Raw genomic sequence first — 19,894 nt, 5'->3', positions numbered from 1 at the left:
GGGGGGACGCGGTGGTTTCCATGGGCTGCCCGGGGCCACCGTGGGCGCTTGTTCCGAACCAGAGCGAGCGCGGTTGACCCTCCCCTCGGGCCCGCCCCGCCGCTAACGGAGTGAGTGTCCGGCCCTGCGTGGGGCGGCGCTTTCTGCGTGTAACTTCGTGGGCACGAGGCACAGACCTCTAAGGTGGGACTGCAGGGTCACCGGGGACGCGGTGGTTTCCATGGGCTGCCCGGGGCCACCGTGGGCGCTTGTTCCGAACCAGAGCGAGCGCGGTTGACCCTCCCCTCGGGCCCGCCCCGCCGCTAACGGAGTGAGTGTCCGGCCCTGCGTGGGGCGGCGCTTTCTGCGTGTAACTTCGTGGGCACGAGGCACAGACCTCTAAGGTGGGACTGCAGGGTCACCGGCGGGCTCTTCTGTCCCGTTAGGGTCGCCTGGGTCGTGGGGGCGCCTGCCTTGGGCTCCAGCTCAGGTCCTTCCAAGGACCGCGCGAGTGGAGGCCGGTGGTCACGCACCCGAGCTGGCCGCCCAGCCAGGGGTCAGATGCACAGCGCCCAGGGACGCACGGGGACAGCCCAAAGCCGAGTTTAAGTGCGAACCAGGCTGTAAACACGCAAATGATGCAAAGTCTAAGCAGTCAGTGCAGACACCCCAGGCGCTGTCCTGAGCCCAGGCTGACACAGCACTGTGCCCGCACCCGGGGCCCACAGGCCCACCTGACTGCATCCTCCAGGCATCCCCTGAGATGGCCGGGGGTGGGGTGTCTTCAGGCCCCGGCTTCCCTGGGTGCCGCCGGGGTTCAGGGAGCGGCTGTGACTTGGCTCAGTGGCTGTGCTTTGAACAAATGGGCGGCTGCACTTGTGGTGCCTCCAGTGCTGTCCCGAGCTTCCTCCCGCCCTAACGTGCTTCGTGGCCCCTCCAGCTACTCCTGAAATGGTCATGAACTAAAGTTAAAATGCCTTCTTCACAGGTAGTCGTGAGGATGTCACCACACACAGCTTGCAGCTACTGTGCAAAACCTAGAAATTCACCTGTAGCCCTTGACTTGAATAAAAGGAATGTTGCAAGTTTGGAGTTTCCCAGAGAAAACTGAACTCCAAGGGCTGACTTTGAAGGCTTCTCCCTCCACTTGCCTCGGAGATGAGGCAGCTGCACCCACTGCCCTTGGGTTCTTGGCTTCCTCCTGTTTCCTGCAATTGCCCATGAAATTACTCTCTGGGAATCATTGAGCAGGAAGTGGGTTTAATATTTAATCACAATTTCCTAAAAGGTCAGAGGCTTCTGCAATACCATTGTCTTATTATTTTAATGATTTTTTATTTCTAGAGAACAGTTTGAGTATCATTCCTTTTTTACATATATCTGGAAAAAACATACCGTTTATTTACATACATTTTGCATTCATTTACATATATATGATGTGTAAAATCTATATCTAAAAAAATCTACTTTGAAGTCTTTCCAATGATGTTTCTTATTGTGCGCCGTAGAAAAATACCATTAACGCATTTTCTGTACCTTTTTGTTTTTTATCATTACGTTTTTGATGTAACTTGAAATTATAATCATTTTTTTCTTATATTCTTACTTTGGGTGGTCCATTTCACCATAAGTTATAGACACTTTTGAGTTATACACTTGATATTTTTTAAGAAGCAGTTCAAGAAACAATTTTTGTGAGTATCGCAAATATGAAAAATTATATCAGCCTTCACTTTCGCATGTCTTGGGTGCCATGAAACACCCAAGACCACCAGGATGCCGTCTCTTTCTAACCTCTGACATGTACTTCTGAAGAACAGGACACAGTGCTGCCTCTTAGCCATGCATTTCTCGAGTAAAACATCAAAAATGAAGTTCCATTGAAAAAGCTTATGCAGTTTATTAAAAATCAAAAACTAAAAATTGGAACAAATTGGAAGCGTACACATTTCAAAGCTCCCGAGTGTGGGTGGGGAACGTGCCTGCGGTGTCTAGGGAGTCCCGGGGCCAGGGCTGAGCTGGCACTACAGAGGCCGTGCGCTCGGGGGGCCTCTGTGCGGGGAGGAAGGTAGTTCCTCGGTTTTTCATTCCCGCAGGATCCGGTGTCCCCTGCAGTCCCCTGAGAGCACTCGCACCGCCCGAGTCATCCCTGTTTTCTGTGGGACTGTTTCATTTTCAAACCTCATTCTACAATGTCAGCCGCAGTCCCAAGCCTTAGACATGCGCGCCACTTTTTGTTAACGTTTATTATTTTTTAATAAATATGTAAATGGAGATGAAGATCTTCCTGCTTTTTCAGACCATGTGTTCACTCCGGGGGCAGTGCTGGTGGACTCTGGTACCAGGACTGCGCCTGCAGGGAGTTAGGTAGCATGGACCTTTGACTGCACACCCATTTATTTAAGTCTTTTAGAAACATTTGAAGTTTTGCCACAAATGTATGTCACGAATATATAATTAATGCCAATTGGTACCTGAGTATCCATTTGCTTTCAGAATCTGTCCTGTGAAACAGAATGATAACTGCTTCACAGCGCAGTTGAGCGTTGACTTGGATTCTGCCTGGGAAAGGTCTGTAACAGGGGTCCTGTTACTGGCTTTACAAGGCTCTCTGTTCATAATCTCTAACCGTGTTTGAAATTAGCTAAAATCCTGACATCGACAGCACATTGCGGGGCACGGTTGAAGGTTTTTAAAATTCTCATTGAAATAGATCATGGGCAGCCGTGCTGAGCCACGCGGTTCCTCCCACCGTACTGCTAGGACCTTCACTGCGTGTGCGTGTGTGTGTGTAACGCATTGGTCATAGGTAGTGTCACCTGTGTGTTTGTGCGTTCGGATGCTTGCAGTCCAAACACTGCACACGGGTCCTGACAGCTGTGGTCCCGGCAGAGAGCAGCGACCTGCTCTGAGATGAGAACCTGGGGACAGGTGTTTCCCTAGTTACTGTTTCATGTTCAGAGCCTCCTGTGCCCTCAAAATACTCTTGGGCAAATGAGCTGCAGCTAATCCTAAGCAAACAGCTACCTGGGACCCGCCCTCCAGCGCTCACACTGTCCCAGGGCAGGTGCCAGGGAGTGGGGGAGATGCTGGGCAGCGCCAGGTCACCGCGCAGGTGCGGTGCTGTCAGGGATCTCACCTGGTTCATTGTCTTGAGCACCTCCCACCAGGGTTCCCTCTTGAATGGTGCCCCACCTGTAGGCACCCCCTGGCTCCCGTTGGTGACATTGTTAGAAGAGGATTCAGTGTTTGGAGGGGAGGTTTCCGGCGTACCTGTTCTCCCCTGAGGGTTCTGTTTGCTTGTGTGTTTCCCTGGGCAGAGGAGCCGGGGTGGTGCAATGAGATGCTTCCTTCATGGCCAGGCAGGTCACGTCCCGGTGCAGGGTTTGTCGGTAGCCCTGATGCACGCGGCTGTTTATTCGGCAGCTGCAGGGCGCTGGGGTGGGGTGCGCCGCCCTGCCCTGGGCGCCCCTCGGCACCAAGGCCGGTCTCCAGGGTTGGAGAAACGCGGAGGGGTCCAGCTCTGCTGCTCACTCTCCTGCCCCAGGGGGATTTCACACTGCCCCGCTTCTCTCAGCCACGGCCCCCTCCCCCTTCACTGCACCCCCACTGGAGAGAAAATAAAAAGCCATCACAAGGAGATGCCTACCTGTCTGCCATCTTACCTGCGTCTTTGGAAGAAATGACATTCTAGAGAGGCCTCACAGTTCCCCACAGCACTGCCCAGAGCCCCTGGCACTGCCCAGCGTTCCCTCCTTCGCTGGCACCTCTTCTCCACTAAGGCTCTGGGTCCGTCACTGCCCAGACAGCTGTGACCTGGCCCACAGTGGCCCTTCAGAGCCATCCCGAGGGTCAGGTGTCAGTGCTCCCACCCGGTTACCCTTTCTCCTCTCCACTAGCCTCCCAGGACCCCCCCAACCCCCCGCTCCTCCGCGTTAGGGTGGCTGCCCCTTGGTTCCCTGCTCCCCGCTGGGCCCTGGGACACCTTGGAGTGCCCCCCCACTCCAACCTGACTGCCAGGGCTGATGTGGCTGCTGAAGTGCAAGCCTCCTGCAGGTCCTGTCCACGCGTGCTCTGTGCTTGTCGGCTGTGCATATGCTCATGTGTGTAAAGAGAAGGAAATGATGTTGAGTTTTGGAAATCCAGGGCTAAATGTGTAAGTTGTATAGTGGGAAACTTTAAAAATTGAGCTAAAAGTGAGACCTGATGGCTCTTTGCCTAAGGACCAAGGACAGCTCCTGTGGTCTGTTTCCTGTGACCACCCTGGTGTTCCAGCCATGAGCTGGCAGGTGGGGGGCCGTTGGGGGCCGGGGGAGCGCACGGGAGCCCTGCTCTGAGCACCTGCTGGGAGGACCCAGCCACCTGGGGGCCCTGGGTTCCCTCTCAAGGGCCTTGTCAGAGGAAAGTGAGAACTGTGCCCACAACTCCAGTTTCTGCAGTTAAATCTGCAGTGGCTGCTGCTCCTCAGAAAAGTAGCCTCACACTCCACAGGGACGCGGCAGGAAGGTAAGCGGAGCGTTGCTGAGCCCAGGCTGGTCCTGTTGGAACTGCCTGGGTCTGCCTGTCTGCCACTTCCCCCTGAAGACCCGAGAGGCGGGCAGGAGTCGCCTGCACGTTTTGGTGGCACAGCACATGGATTCTTAGGCCCAGCATTGCCCTCACAGGTTCCAGACGCCGGTGAGGTGAGCTGTCGGTCACACTTGCTCCGGACAAGGGGGTCCAGCTTGCAAAATTATGGGTTTTGTAGGAGCTGCTTTTATACAGAATCAGGAAGGGAGCAATGCCCTGAGAGGGCTGGTCACGTGCGCTGTACGGTCTGGGTGGAGTGCTAGCCACGGGGCACGGACACGGGTCTCGTGGCTGCAGGAATGGAGACTGAGCCGCGTTCCGCAGGCTGTTGCCGAATCCACTTGAAAAAGAGCCGCGGGTCCCCATTCTTTAGTTTCCACTCGTCCTATTAGGCAACAGATGTCAGAAATGTGAGTGGGAATGGTTGGAATTCCTGAATTCGCCAGAAAGCGGACATTTTTGTTGACCCGTGGCCGCGAGTGAGCCCCGCGCCGGTGCGCTGCTTGCTGGCGCCTCGGGGGGCGTGTGGCAGGGATTTGCCGTGTGGGTTCTCACTGTGTTTCCAAAATGCGCATCGTGTATGTCAGGTTTTGCCACGTGTGTCCTTCAGAATTTACCCCAAGTAAGTTGACTGAATTATTTTTAAAATTACCGAGATACAATTTTTCAAAAGTTTCAAAAGAGAGTTGAAGCTGTCTTTAGTCAGGACTGTTTACGAACAGGGAGATGAGACAGGACGCGGCAGGGCCGGCAGCTGGCCGTCCCGGGATTAGCCCGTGCGGTGCCAGGAGGTGTTCTCGCTGTTCTTTTATCCCGCGGGCTCTGTGCCGCCACCTCTCCATTTTCTTGCCGTTTCAGCATCTGCTGACTTTACATGGAGTCGCGTCCGTGGGCCTCCGGGTGGGAGAGCTGCTTGAACCCCCTCATTGTTCCAGCCACCGCTGGCGCCGAGTTGGGCCTGGGCCATCGTGCTGTGCACTTAATCGCCAGGCCTTTCTGGCTTTAAAATATGAATTGTAATTTATTTCATTGTCCGCCCCCCCTGTAAACAGGCTGCAGATACTCTGGCTGTGAGGCAGAAAAGAAGAATTTATGATATCACCAACGTCTTGGAAGGGATCGACCTGATTGAGAAAAAGTCCAAAAACAGCATCCAGTGGAAGTAAGTCGCGAGGCCGGGCTCCGCTCGGAGACTGCTCCTCCCAGCGCTGCAGAGCCCGGCCCACCGCCTGGCCCTGCCCGGGGCTTCTGCGCACGTCCCCGCCTGCGACTGCTGGGTTAGGCCCTGCTCCCTGCGGTTTAATTTACACTCTTAGAAACTCACATCATACGTTCTCCCCAAGGCCCCGCACGGCGCCCCACACACTGCTGAGTCATTAATCCCTCTCTGCCCAAGTGTTTGTCAGCTAATAAATTAATACAAACGCCTTGAGAAGCAGGAACTACATCTTACCTGTGGGAACATGTGCCTTATAAATAACAGTTGATTGAAATGCACGTTGTCTCTTAACTGTGATCTGGTTGTATGTTTGTGACAAATGCATTCTGTTTTGCATATTTGTCCCCTTTGACCTTCATTTTTTATTTTTTTATTTTGGTTAAAATCCCACCAAAATATGTAATCTGTTACCTGTATCTCAGTCTACATCTGAGATGTCCAAGTTGACTGTTTGGCTGTGACATCTTTTTGGTGTATCTGTCACCAGCCTGACGTTCCAGGTGACAGGCACCATGCTAAAACATGCTGGGAAATCTTGAAATTTCACTGTTCTTGCCAAGAAATATGCTAAGCAATCATGTTCTGAGGCGTCGTAATTAAATTTTTTAATCCTTTGTTTTTATAAGAGTGTAAAGATTTTTGTCTTTAACACATTGCTCCGTCAGTGTTAGTGCTGTAACACTCAGGTGCTGTGGTTGACCTGGGTCTGACGTGGCGTGTTCATGCTCCTGTGTGCAGAGGTGTGGGCGCTGGCTGCAACACTAAGGAAGTCCTGGAGAGACTGCGAGACCTCAGAGCCGAGGTCGAGGACCTGGACCTGAAGGAAAGGGAACTGGATCAGCAGAAGTCGTGGCTGCAGCAGAGCATCAGAAATGTGATGGATGACGCCATCAACAGCAGATATCCTTTCCATGGTTGCACGTCACATCCAGCTGCGGAGGTGGAGTTACAGATGCACATCCAGCTGGGGAGGAGGAGTTACAGGTGCATGTCCAGCTGGGGAGGGTGAGTTACAGGTGCACATCCAGCTGGGGAGGAGGAGTTACAGGTGCACGTCCAGCTGGGGAGGGTGAGTTACAGGTGCACATCCAGCTGGGGAGGAGGAGTTACAGGTGCACGTCCAGCTGGGGAGGACGTGCTGCCTGACGTTCTCCCAGCCAGGAGTTGGGTGCTTTGTCCCACTGTGTTTAGAGATTTAACTTTAGGACATAAATGTAACGTTTTAATTTTATGTTTCTAACAATTTAAAAATTTTGCTTTTTTAAGTTATATAGTCTGTCCATCATTCCTGTGTCTCATTGAGAAAAGAAATTTCGTCTACTTTCCGTCTACCCATTGCTAGACAGCGATACACAGGCCGAATGCTCGGGGCTTCCGTGAATTGTAGACACCATTGTGAAGTGCGTAGGTTATTGTAAATAGGGTGGGGAGCCTTTTTTCTGCCAGGGGCCAGTTGGATATTTATAACATCATTCTTGGGCAGTGGTTGGCAAACTCATTAGTCAACAGAGTCAAATATCAACAGTACAACGATCGAAATTTCTTTTGAGAGCCGTATTTTTTAAACTTAAACTATAGAGGTAGGTACAACGTTATTAACTTAATTAGGGTACTCCTAAGGCTTAGGAAGAGCCACACTCAAGGGGCCAAAGACCCACCCGCATGTGGCTCGCGAGCCGCAGTTTGCCGACCGCGGTTCTTGGGCCATACAGATTGATCAACTTAACTATCAGCCTGCTGTATTTGGTCAAACGTTTAATTAGCTCACCACTAGTGCCTTGGCAGGGCCAGACCAAACGAATTCGCGGGCCCACCCCTATGTCCGTGCTCTGGAGGGTGAACATTCAGCAGCTCTCAGAGCTTTGAGAAGTCGATGTGGGTGGACAACCCGGGATACTTTCCGCCTGATACTAACTTAGCGGTGGAGCCTCCCAGAGGGTGGGTCCAAGGCTGGCCCATCTGCCAGGTTAGAAGGAAGAGGGGTGCACCCCGAGTTTCCACGTCACTGTCCCCTTGATGTCTGCGGTGCCTGGATATGCCCCTTTGCTCTCTGGGACATTCCCCTGCATCAGCCTCGTGCCGTGTGAACTTGGACCTACCTGAGGTCAGGGAGTCTCCGTGTCATCTCGTCCTGGGTGCACAGGTCCGTGAGCTCTCGTGTCACTTTCTCTGTTGGTCAGAGCTTCAGTGTGAGAACTGGGGGTTTCCAGCTGTGCCCTGTGGAGCCCCAAGGTTCCACACCCATTGAACTGGCTGACCTTGGACTTTGCTGCACGGCTTTCCAAGGTTCCGGCTACTCCCAGGACCCAAACTGCGCCCAGGAAGGTTGTGGGTGTGGAGGCCTCTGGTTGTGGCTTCCACTTCGCTGCCCGGCTCCTGAGGAAGAGGTTCCGTCTGTCCCGAGGGCCCGCCGGCCACAGAACCCAGAGCACAGCCGGGCCCTCTGGGCGCCCTTGCTGGCTCGCCTCTGCTCTTGCAGGCTGAAGACTTCGGCTTTTCTCCCCTGACTGTGTGCGGCAGCCCTGCAGGCATTCAGTCGTGGTGTTTGTTTAGGCCTCTGGTTTATTCATGGAAATGCCTAGAGCTTGATGCAAATGTGTTCCTTAACTCCTGCACGTTTTCCTACATGACTCACGAGGACATCTGCAACTGCTTCCATGGTGAGTCGGTGCCGCCTCGATTGACTGCTGCTGTGGAGACTCGGAATCCGGGGTCACCGGGCCAGGGTCTGCGTGGGCTCCTCGTCTCGCTCTGCAGTGCGCTGTGCTCACAGCCGCTCGCGTTTCTGCCCGCTCACGTCGCTGTCTGCGTTGCTGGCAGTAAACGGGGAGGGAGGGGCAGCTCAGTCAGATTGGGGCTAAATGACAGTCACAGTCAGGGACCAACTTGAACTCGGTTCATCGCTCTGTCTGTGAAACTGCAGCGAGTGTGCTGGGCACAGACAGAGCCAGAGGAGGCAGGAGGTGCGGATGACGAGGAAAGCTGCCTCCCCCAGCCCACCCGCCTCGTGTGACTCCGGAAATGACCACGTAGTGGGGCTGTGCACACACGTCTCAGTAGCATGCCCGCCAGGAGGACAGCCTGTCACTGACTGCAGGCGGGTGTGGCTGTCGCTGGACTCGGCCACCACCCGGAGGCTGTCTTCCACAGAGAGGGTGGGATGGGGCTTCACAAGTGAGCTCACTCACGCTCCCGAGTTCAGTGTGTTGCACATCTCTGGTGTCCCGATCATCACAACATCTTAGCTACTTCAAGTAAACAATGTGATTTAGTTGACGTTAAAAAGCTGTCAGCGTCTCAGATTTAACAAGTCACTGGAGCTGAGCTTGTTCATGAGAGCGATAGATCAAGGCTGTGTGTTGCCCTGATCTGAGGTCTCATACGTCTGACCTCCGTTCTCCTCAGCACAGCCTTGTGGGGTTACAGCCCCTGCTCTACAGAAGGAAGACCCCAAAGTCATGCCGGAGCCTGGGATTCGAACCCAAGCCTCTGTCTCCAGGGCCCACCCACTTGCCACTCTATTTCCTAAAATTGAAACATCTGTGTTTTCTGACAGGTGACACACTGTTGGCCATCCAGGCACCTGCTGGCACGCAGCTGGAGGTCCCGCTCCCAGAGATGGTAGGTGGGGCTGGTCAGAGCGGACCCGCTGGCTCAGGAGGGAGGCCCTATGTGTCTCCTCCGCACACGAGCTCACTGTGTGAACTCTCAGGCATCAGGGCCAGGGTCTTGATACTGAATCTGGGTGTCTTCAGTACTTTGGTAAAATTGTAGACATGACTAAATGAATTGTGTAACATTTTATTTTTTTTAATTTGATTTCACGAGTCATGATATAGTCAGTAATCTCAAAGCATCAGTTTGGCTATATCTGCAACCCATGTACCAGTCCTGTCTGAGGAAGAAGTTCAATTGAAATATAAACAATAATACATGGTTTTAAATTGGGTCATTTTAACACATCTGGCTCATTGAGTCATATATGTACTAACTCTTTGCTGTGTCCAAGTTTCATGAATTTAGTTTGGGATTCGGAGTTCCTAAAACAAACTCATTCGAAAGCTGTAGCAACCATGGAAGGGGTAGACAAAGGTGACCACCGTCACCATGGCCGCCCCCGCCACCCTGGAGGCTTGGATGTGGGAGTTCACGTGATGGGCTCTGCAGCCTCGGGACCCGGGTCACTTGGAAATGCAGGGACGTTGCACCCGCCTCTGTAGGAAAAGTCCGTGGTTGTGTGCTTGCTGCCGGAGATAGAAGCAGCTGAGGGGCAATGTGCTGGGCCCACACTGGGAGGGGGTCCCCACGGAGGATGTGAGCAGCCATGACGGTAAAAGGGAGTCTGCCAGAAGTCTGCAACTCAGAGTTTGTGAAGCTCGGTTTTTTTTTGAGAAAAACTTAATTTAAGGGGCAGGAGCTTAGAGCCTCCATTCCCCGTCCTGCTCGTGGTCTCCACGCAGTGTCCTGACCGACTGCCTCTCTCTTGTGTGGATTTAGTTACTCCCTAGTAGCTTGATCTCATTTTCAATTTGTTTACACTTCACAACTTCAAGGGTCAGAATGGACAGAAGAAGTACCAGATCAACCTCAAGAGTCACTCGGGCCCCATCCACGTGCTGCTGATAAATAAAGAGTCCAGTTCGTCTCAGCCTGTGGTTTTCCCTGTTCCCCCACCGGACGACCTCACGCAGCCCCCCTCTCAGCCTTCGACTCCCCGGACTCCGCACAAGCCCAGCCCCACCCCGCCGAGCCCTCCGGGGCCGCCCGCCTCTGAGAGGAGCCCCGGCCTCCAGCACATCCCGGCCACAGACTCGGCTTCAGGTGGGCCCAGAGCCTCCGTCTTAGGAAGGGGAGCGTTTCTGAATTTGTCTGGCCTAGTGAGTGTCACCTGATGCAGGAGGGAAATAGGAAGCTTAGTGTAATCAGCAAGAGTGACGCAGTGTGTGTCCAGCGCCAGGACAGGTTTATGAGAAACATCCTGTCTTTTTATATTTACTAGATGGGGCGGGGCGGGGGGGGGGTCCCTCAGCCCGGCCTGCGCCCTCTCAGAGTCCGGGAGTCCTCGGGGGATGTCTAACTGATGGCTTAGGCCCGCTCCCCAGGTGGAGTGGGCCTAAGCCAGCAGTTGGACATCCTTAGCCCTGCCAGAGGCAGGAGAGGTCCCACCACCACTGCTGCGCTCACCAGCCGTGAGCCCAGCTGGCTTAGCGGTGCTCTCTGTGTGGGAGTGCACTGACCACCAGGGGGCAGCTCCTGCATTGAGTGTCTGCCCCCTGGTGGTCAGTGCGCATCATAGCGACTGGTCGTTCCACTGTTCGGTCAGTCTGCATATTAGCCTTTTATTATATAGGATTATTATTAGTTTGGTATAATTATAATTGTATTCTCATATAAGTATTTTAATTATGTTATTATGGATTTGTTTATTAAGATATATTTACACACACAATCTGATTGTATATCCAGAAACACACAGTGGTGGGTGCAGTGTGGCTGAGACTGTGTGGAGCTCTGCACGCTCAGCAGTGTTTAACGGGCCTGAAGTGCAGTTTTCTGTAGTATTCCATTGTGCCTCTGCTGCCATGTGCACATCTGCTCTTATCCGAGGTTTGCTGTGTAGAGTGATTTCCCGACCACAGGTTGCTGCCATCCCTGGCTGCCTTTGCGCAGTCGGGCTGTGGAGCGCAGAGACCCCCTTGTCCTCGGTCCTCACTGCAGTGCCTGTGTCTGGAATGGGGAGTGGCACAGGGGTGACGGTCACGTCTGTCTAAACGCATTGCTGCAGGTCACTCAAGCTGGTCTCATTTGTACCTTCAGGACGTGTCCCAGGACAGGGCGGGAGTCAGCTGCCCAGGTTGCTTTCGGTGGTGCCTGGTGAGGCTGTAAAGAAAGGTCTGACCACACACAGAGTCTCAGGGTCGTGTCCTGTCCTCTGCGTCCTGTGCTCCCCGTATTTCTACCATTAGGCGTGGGAATGCCTGTCCCCCGAGTATAACCTAATGGGGGATAAAGCAGGCCAGCTTCGTAATGTTCACCTCAGACCCAGTCCACCGGCTTCACGAAGCATTCAAAAAAGTGTGAGCAGTTAGTTTCTGTGTATGATTTGTATCAAGAAATAGTAAGAAAGGCAGTTTAGGGCCGGGCTGAAGAGGGCCATGACAGACTGAGTGAGGACTAGCGGTAGCCAGTGAAGTTCTGTGGCTGGGAAGTGGCTGTGGGGTACCACACAGGCGCTGAGTGCCGGGACGTGACCCGGAGAAGACGCCTGGGGAACAGAGGGCAGGGCCGTTGTGCAGTTGTGAGAACATTGAGGCCACAGGAGGGTGATGGCAGTGGGTGCATGAGAGAAAGAAAGAACAAGCAAGAAGTATTGTTTAGGCAAAATAAGTCCCGTCTGCCATGTGGGATCTGGAGATGAGGCTGACGGAGGAACGGAAAGTGATGGTGCTTCACTGGCGAAAGCCCAGGAGTCCATTGTGGGGGAGGCGGCGGCTTTGGGGCTCCTTGAGTTTGGAAGTTTACCAGTGAAACTTGTAGGTGCGAATGGAAACATCGTTCCCTGCTAGTACTTCACTTGTACTGAGTGGGAGCTGATGCGGACTCCCCGTGTTTAGTGTGCTGTGCCCAAGGAGAGCCAGCTGCCCCCGCTGCAGAGATGTCACAAGGCGCGATCACGTTTCTCTTCCCGCAGGATCTGTTACTGGAGATCTCATTGATGAGCTGATGTCTTCTGATGGTAAGCCATTTAAAACTGTACAGTGGGGCCTTGACTTACGAGTGTCCTGACTAACGAGTTTTTCGAGATACGAACCGTCTCTCGGCCGATTTTTTGCTTTGAGTTGCGAGCTAAAATTCGGGTTACGAGCCAGCTTCAGATACCCCACCGCTAGTTGGCGCAGTGAACATCACAGTGAACGCCACAACATCAGCCCAGCATCACGTGTCTCACTCGTTCACAACTGATTTGACATACGAGTAATTTGAGTTACGAGCTCCGTCACGGAATTAATTAAACTTGTAAGTTTAATTAAACCTGTACTGCCTCCCTCAGGGGCAGACTTGCTTCCCTGGAAGTTACAGGTGGCACAGGATTGATTGATTAGGTACTTAGTGCCTTATGGCGAGTTGTGAAAATTCTCCTTCAGTAACACTGGTGAGAAGATCCTGGGCGTCCGGCCCCATGGGTCTGTGCCTCCTTCTCAAGGGGACTCTCAGCAGGGGACACTTGCCTGCACTGAGTAGACTTGCTAGGTGCTGGCACACGAGTCCTTTACTCCACAAGAATCTGGCCAAGGCCAGGAAAGCTGTCGGTCACCCATACACTAACCTGAAGCCACCACACTGCTCCTGACCTGGCCATGTCATCATCTAAACTGGAGTCTGTCAGACTGAACAACCCAATATTGTGATCACTTCAGTGGTAACTGTCAGCCTCACCTTCCCTTAAATTCTGGGCCTCAAGTCTCGGCTCCTGGCCGTGCAGCCAAGACCTGGGAAGGCAGAGCTGCACTCAGCAACGGAACCATAACCACCTTAGATTCCTTCAACATTTCAGAAAAGAGACAACAGTAACACATTTATTAGCCTAAGACTAGTTCTGTTCTGTTTTCAAAGTAGAGAAAATACTTTGTTTTTAAATACCCATGTTTTTAAATGATGTATTTTAGTGACAAGTTCAGCCAATAGTTACTTAAACCTATTTCTCAAGCTTATACCTATAGTCAATGCACAAATTATCTTTAAACGAGAATCTTTCAAATACACAGTAAACACAAGTCATTAACTTGATCACTGCTTTTCCACTTTTTCTTGTAGAACATAGAAACGGTAGTTTAACGGATGGGCCTTTGAGTGTGTGGAGCCGCACTAACCTTGAGCCTGTGCTTTGCTTGCAGTGTTTCCTCTCCTGCGGCTCTCCCCCACCCCCGCGGACGACTACAACTTTAACTTAGATGACAGTGAAGGAGTGTGTGACCTGTTTGATGTCCAGATACTAAATTACTAGACTCCTTGGACACCTGGGACAGTATCTACCTCTAACTGAAACCTTGTAGACTTGCTAATAACCTGAGTATTTATAATGTACGTAACGCCTGTTTAGGTCGCTGATTCTGACGTCTTCTTCCCTAATACTTGCTCTCTGACTTCACAAAACGTCAACTGTGAAGACAAAGGGCTCCGAAGCCCCTACAGTGACTGCATTCTGGAACTTCAGCTTCCCTTCCAATTCTAACTCCTGTTTTTACTCTTGTGAAAGGAAAGTTAAAAGTAGGTTAAGGTCATCAAAAAACAAAATGGCCAAGGGCTCATCACTTATTTGTGTTCCGCTTTTACTGCCACGAAACTGTCTGTATTTCTGCGCTCCAATCCTGACAGACAGTCACTGCCACGTATGGAGTGAAGGTGTCCGAGAGGCTACGGTCACTTCCCGTGAAGAGTTTGTGAAGTGCCTTTGTTCTAGCACTTTAAGTTCACCACGTTTGCTGACTCCTGACATTCCACTTTCCTGGATTATAGGAGAGGGCTGTTTATGTAGTGGTTTTTAAAATGTGCCAATGCCTGTACATTAACAAGATTTTTAAAAATAAAGTTGTATAAAGCATTTAATTTATTGGTCTTTGGGGGAATCTGATGCATCACCAGGTGCATTACAACTGAGCCATTAATCTCGTAGCTTCGTCAACATTCACTGGTCTGTCTTCCTGACTCGGCTGAAGAGCCTGGAGGGAGGAAAGTATTTAGAGTGTAAACATTTAGGTAACAGTAGTGCAAAAAATTACATATGTCATCTATTACCCAATTTAATTTCTACTCATACCTTTGGAAACATGATAAATTCTCATGTTCATAATGTTTATGAATATGCTATATATACAGCACAGCCACGTACACTAGAGAGCCGAATACTAAAGATCACATCCGACTTACAGGCTGTGGAAATTTGGGGGTTAATTTATTAGCCTCCAGTTTATTAAAAGGAAATGCTCTACGCACCAGCTGTTTCTGCAGAGGTTCGAGGGAAAGGCCTTGAGAGAAGTGAGCAAGCTCCTTCTGTATGTTCACAAAAGCTTCATTCATTCTTTTAATTTTTTCAACGTTCTTAATGATTATCTTTTTAAAAAAGAAAAAGAACATTAATCCATGAGCTTATAACCCTTAAGGATAAAATACACTCAACCTTAATTTAACCGTGTTAAACCTAAATTCTTAACAAGACAATTGTACCAGTTTCTGGGCAAGCTTCACACTAAAACTCTCAGTCTTATTGGGGAATACTGGACAAAGGACAAAGGTGCTGTTTCTTAAGAAGGACAAGTATGTGGAACACCCCCTATCTTCACTTCACCTGGGTAAGCAGGCCAGAGTGTGAACCAGACGGCCCCGCTATTATCTCTGGCCGATGAGGCGGAAGCCCGCATCCCATGCTCCTGTCCTAACAGTGCCTCAGCCTCCCTCACCTTCTTGCCCTGATGGAGGTCCTGGGCAGTCAGGACAGCCACCCGGCAGCCCCCATCTTGAATCTGAAAGTGGGATGGGGGTTCTATTCTTCCTGTAAACCTTACACCCTGGGACACCCTGGCCCCACCCTCCCCACTGTCACCTGCCAACACCAGGACTACTTGCTCCTTCACGAAAGATGTCCAACCTCAGCTCACTAAGCTCCAGGCCTGGCGTCACTGCCTGTGGCTTCAACAACAATCTAATGCTGTGGCCTGTCGTCTCCAGGTCCTCATCTCCTGTCCACGTATAGTTCAGTCAGGACTCGTACACCTCACTGCAGCCTCCACGTCCATTATTTCACGTTCCTGCACTCCCTCAGCCAGCACAGACCAGACCATTCTCTCCTCAACCACTGAACTTTCCTCTCCATGTCTCTCCCATGTCATACTTGCCTGCAAGCCAGTTACACTCACTGATCAGACTGCTGAGCCTAAAACCAAAACCCTAGAAAATCGTAACTGGGTGAGTGGCTTCATTTTAAATCCATGGCCACAAACTTCTGACCATTTGCAGGGTGCCTGGCCACCCACTGCCTCCTCTGGTAAGTCAGGCCATTTTCTGAGAAACCTACACGACCAGGCTGCCAACCCAGACACCTCCCTCTCAGACACTCCCTCCAGCACAGGAGGCTCCAGCGCTTCCACCTGAGGAAGTCACATCTGGGCCTCGGCAGCTCTCTGCCTGGGACACGCTGCTCCCGGCGCCTCCCCGCTCTGCGCATCACTAGCTCCTGCTCACTCAGGTCTTGGCCCCTGTCAACTGAAGATGATTCCCTGTGAAACTGTCGCTCCAAACCCGTCATATCACCTGCTTATTTCCTTTACAGCATTTCCAAAGTCATAAAATCGCTTGATCAAAAAGCTGACCCCAACTAGTTCATGAAAACTGAAAAATAAAGTTACATTTCTGTGCACTATCATGATATTTACTAAGTCCCAGAGAGCTGATGCCACATATTACTTCAACTTGAAAACATTTTCTGAGGACTCTGCTATATATATCTTGATGAATAAATTTCCTATTTCCCAAATACTTTGAAGTAAAAACAAAAAAGATAAACGCCTTTTCAAATTTTGCATTTTAAGAAACACAGTACTGTATTTTCACTTGACAGGTTCTTGAATATGCCTGAGGTCAGAGAAGGACTGGTTCTGACACGGGGATTTCTGAGATCCGATAAAGCTATCAAACTGTTACTTGGAGTCTCAAAGGTTTGCAGTTAATTTTGTTCGTTTTGTACATTTGGATTCAAGAAAGGGATGTTATTCTCCATTTTTTAAAACAAATGTTTAAAATCTGTCTGCCCTTGTAGGAAGGCTAAGAACCTGTTTTAAATAAAAGCATTCGGTTTCTCGCTAGCTTTACCTTCATGCTTTGTTTGTAAACCAGGAAGCTGGGGTGCTTAATACTCACCTTCTTAAGATTCGTGGTAACTGGTTTTGCTTTACTCTTCCCCTTAAAGTGTTTTTGGCTGGCTACGTGAAACACATTCCTAGGCTTCTGCCCTTTCCATTTGTTCTTGGCCATTGTCTAGAAAAGAAAGAAAAGGAGCTCAATTAAGCTGCCCACATTTATGACTGTAAATCAATTTAAGTTTTTAGAGTGCAGGTACCAATTAAATCTAAGAAATTCCACCTTAATGCTGGTTATTTTTAAGTTGCTGCATGTATTAAATTACTTCCATGTCTTCTGCCGCCTTTAGATTTTCTGCTGTTGGGAGTCCAGAGTAGGTATCTAATTCTTTTCTGCATTTACAGCGCCTGGCCCATAGAAGGCGCCACATTCACTTCTGCTGGTTGAATCAACATTAATATCAACACAGTTGCTTTTTCAGCTTCCTGCAGCAGCCCACCATGTTAACCATCGCCACCCATCCTGCTGGTGCACATGCTACTGTACCACTCTGGTGCCCATCACATCCTAGGACTGACTCCTTCCTTCTTTTCATTCCTACTTACTAGCCCCATGTCCTCTCCTGTGTGCCCCTCCTCAAAATCAGAACTTAATCCTGTACTTCCTACCCCCGCCTCCCTTAAATTACTTTCACGCCTGTTAGGTCACCTCTATAGATGACTCTTGCCTTGAAACTTCAGGTATTCTTTGTTCTATAGCTGAACACGAACTAAGCCTGTAAGTTCTACCTTAGACACATCTCTCCAATCTCGTTAACAATGCACGTGAGGAACAGTTTTTAAAATGTTAATAGTTAAGACTTACTGAGCTTTGACTATGTGAACAAGTACTATGCCTTCGTTTCATGTACTTTAATTTCCTCCTCACAACACTGTGGAAGGCCTGTTTATCCCCATTTTAAAGATTTAAAAAAACCTAATGCAAAGGGAAGTGAATGCGCCCACGGTCACAGCGGTAGTAATCAGGGAATGCCACGCAGAGCTAGTGTGGGACATGGCCGTTCCTGTCCAGGGTGGGCAAAAGTAGGCTTACAGTTGTGAATACATGGAAGTTTGTTTTTGTATTATTATTTATTAACTAGAGGCCCGGTGCACAAAATCGTGCATCAGTGGGGTTCCCGCGGCCTGGCCTGTGGAATCAGGCCAAAACCAGCTCTCTGACATCCCTGAGGGGTCCTGGATTGTGAGAGGGTGCAGGCCAGGTCAAGGGACCCCACTGGTGCATGATCGGGCTAGGGAGGGACGCAGGAGGTTGGCCAGCCAGGGAGGGACCCAAGGGGAGCTCCAAGGCACGTCCAGCCCGTCTCGCTCAGTCCCGATCACCTGGACCCCAGCAGCCAGCTAACCTACCAGTTGGAGCGTCTGCCCCCTGGTGGTCAGTGCACATCATAGCGACTGGTCAACCAACCAGTAGACTGTCTACCCCCTGGTGGTTAGTACACATCATAGAGTGGCCTTAGCATATCATTAGCATATTATGCTTTGATTGGTTGAACAGCCGACTGGACACTCAGCATATTAGGCTTTTATTATATAGGACTAGAGGCCCAATGCATGAAAATTCATGTAAGAGTAGGCCTTCTTTCCTCTGGCTGACGGCACCGGCTTCCCTCTGGCACCTGGGACCTGGGCGACTTCCCTCCAACCCTGGCTTCATCAGGAAGGATGTCCGGAATGATATCCGGAAGACATCCAGTCTAATTAGCATATTACCCTTTTATTATTATAGGTTACGGTATTACTTTCCATACAGACAACTGTAAACCTGCTTTTGCCTGACCCTGCATAAATAAAAATGCAATACAAAAATATGATGTAATATTTACTGGTTACTACTACAGTCCCTAGATTTGGTTAGATCATGGGCTTGGGCAAACAATACCCATGGACCAAATCAGGTCAGACACCTGTCTTTGTAAATAAAGTTTTATTAGAACAGAGCTATGTCCATTTAATTATGTATTGTCTCATGGGTGGGTGCTTTCCTGCTATGACTGTGGTCCACAAAGCCTAAAGTATTTACTATCTGGCCCTTTACAGAAAGACTGTCCACCCCCACACGAGCCACGTGCACTCCAGTCTACCCTGAATAGCCCATGGTATGAAGCTGCTAATGCAAAAAACCTGAAGGCACAAGGAGCAACGTGCTCTGTGGCAGCTGCTGGACCCGGGGCCCAGACACATCTGTCACTCCTCTCCCTCTCCAGGCACCTGCGCTGCTCACACTTCTCTGAAGACACCGGCACATTCCTGCCTCCTTCCCTTTGCTCACATTGCATCTCTCGTCTGAAGTTTACATCCTCCAAGTCGGCCTCAGGCAACTACATAACAGCCACCCTTTCACCCAATAGTAGTTAATACTTAAAAATAATGAACACTGTGGACGAAAGGGGCCACACGCTGACCTGACAGCTCAGGGGAGGCCTGCATGGCGGTCTTGCAAACTCAGACCTACAGTCACCACAAAGGATGGTCTGAAATTAAACTTTAAAAGCAGTGATGGTGGGCAGTTACATCCTAGGCCAGTATTTTCACTGACAAGGTCAACCTTTACCTTAACCGAGCCTGTCTGTCTTTTTGCATCTAAGATAACACACCCTTGAAATGTCTGGGTAACTTGTAACCTCCCTTTTTCCGGACCCTTTGGGCCACAACCTAATATGCTAGGCGCCAGGACAGAGACCACAGATTCCTTCATTATCGTGTTAATTGATCCTGCGCCCACCTAAGCATGTGTCCATCATTTTACTTCTTATCCAATCCCAGGGCCCCTCCCCTTTCCTTTCTCCCGCCCCTCTAGTCCATCACCAGTGGATTTCATGTAACCCACCCACCTACGTCCCTCCTTCCATTGTAACGTATAAAAATAGAGGAGCACCCGCCATTCTCTGGGGCATTATCTCAGTCCATTGCTTCCCGGCAATTGTCGACAGTTTGGCACAAATAAACTCACAAAATTTCTTTACAGGTCTGAATGTTTTTTCACGTTAACAGCACGATAGCAGTTCAACGACCTAAACTCCTTCCAACAGCAGCCACGCCCCAGCCACTCCAGACTCCTCACCTCCGCCTCTGAGCCGGTGCGGCGCGGAGGGACAGGCCCTGAAGCACGCGGGCTGGCGCGGCAGGCTCCGGGGAGGGTATATCCTAGCGGCGGGACAGGGAATGCCCACAGCGCGGGGAAACCAAGGCGCCAGACAAGGCCAAAAAGGCC

General features: G+C 50.7%; 2 protein-coding genes across 6 annotated transcripts in view; one reads left to right on the top strand and one right to left on the bottom strand.

Annotated features, from left to right (window-relative positions):
* Nucleotides 1-5,561: 5,561 nt before the first annotated feature.
* Nucleotides 5,562-14,369, top strand: E2F5 (E2F transcription factor 5, p130-binding; the record flags this gene model as incomplete). The annotated part of the gene is made up of 7 exons (XM_005880375.2): nucleotides 5,562-5,710; nucleotides 6,506-6,667; nucleotides 8,384-8,427; nucleotides 9,324-9,388; nucleotides 10,321-10,588; nucleotides 12,459-12,503; nucleotides 13,663-14,369. Coding segments are annotated over 7 exons (843 nt in total), but the record flags the coding sequence as incomplete, so codon positions are not given.
* Nucleotides 14,353-19,894, bottom strand: part of LOC102263565 (chromosome unknown open reading frame, human C8orf59) — a 5,899-nt gene continuing 357 nt past the window's right edge. For 3 of the 5 annotated variants that reach the window (XM_005880361.2, XM_005880360.2, XM_005880362.2), the window contains exons 2-4: nucleotides 16,682-16,798; nucleotides 14,762-14,878; nucleotides 14,353-14,487 (exon numbers count right to left, since the gene is read on the bottom strand). In XM_005880361.2, coding sequence (XP_005880423.1) covers nucleotides 14,416-14,487; nucleotides 14,762-14,878; nucleotides 16,682-16,795 — 303 coding nt within the window. In that variant the 5' untranslated portion in view covers nucleotides 16,796-16,798 and the 3' untranslated portion in view covers nucleotides 14,353-14,415. Of the gene's footprint in view, nucleotides 14,488-14,761; nucleotides 14,879-16,681; nucleotides 16,799-16,903; nucleotides 17,058-19,744; nucleotides 19,828-19,894 lie in introns of those variants that run through there. The other 2 variants (XM_005880363.2, XM_005880359.2) reach the window with 2 other exon arrangements.

Source organism: Myotis brandtii, unplaced genomic scaffold, assembly GCF_000412655.1.
Source record: "Myotis brandtii unplaced genomic scaffold, ASM41265v1 scaffold634, whole genome shotgun sequence".
Taxonomy (NCBI): domain Eukaryota; kingdom Metazoa; phylum Chordata; class Mammalia; order Chiroptera; family Vespertilionidae; genus Myotis; species Myotis brandtii.
Note: the sequence above shows the minus strand (reverse complement) of the source record. Positions and strands in the feature narration are given on the sequence as shown.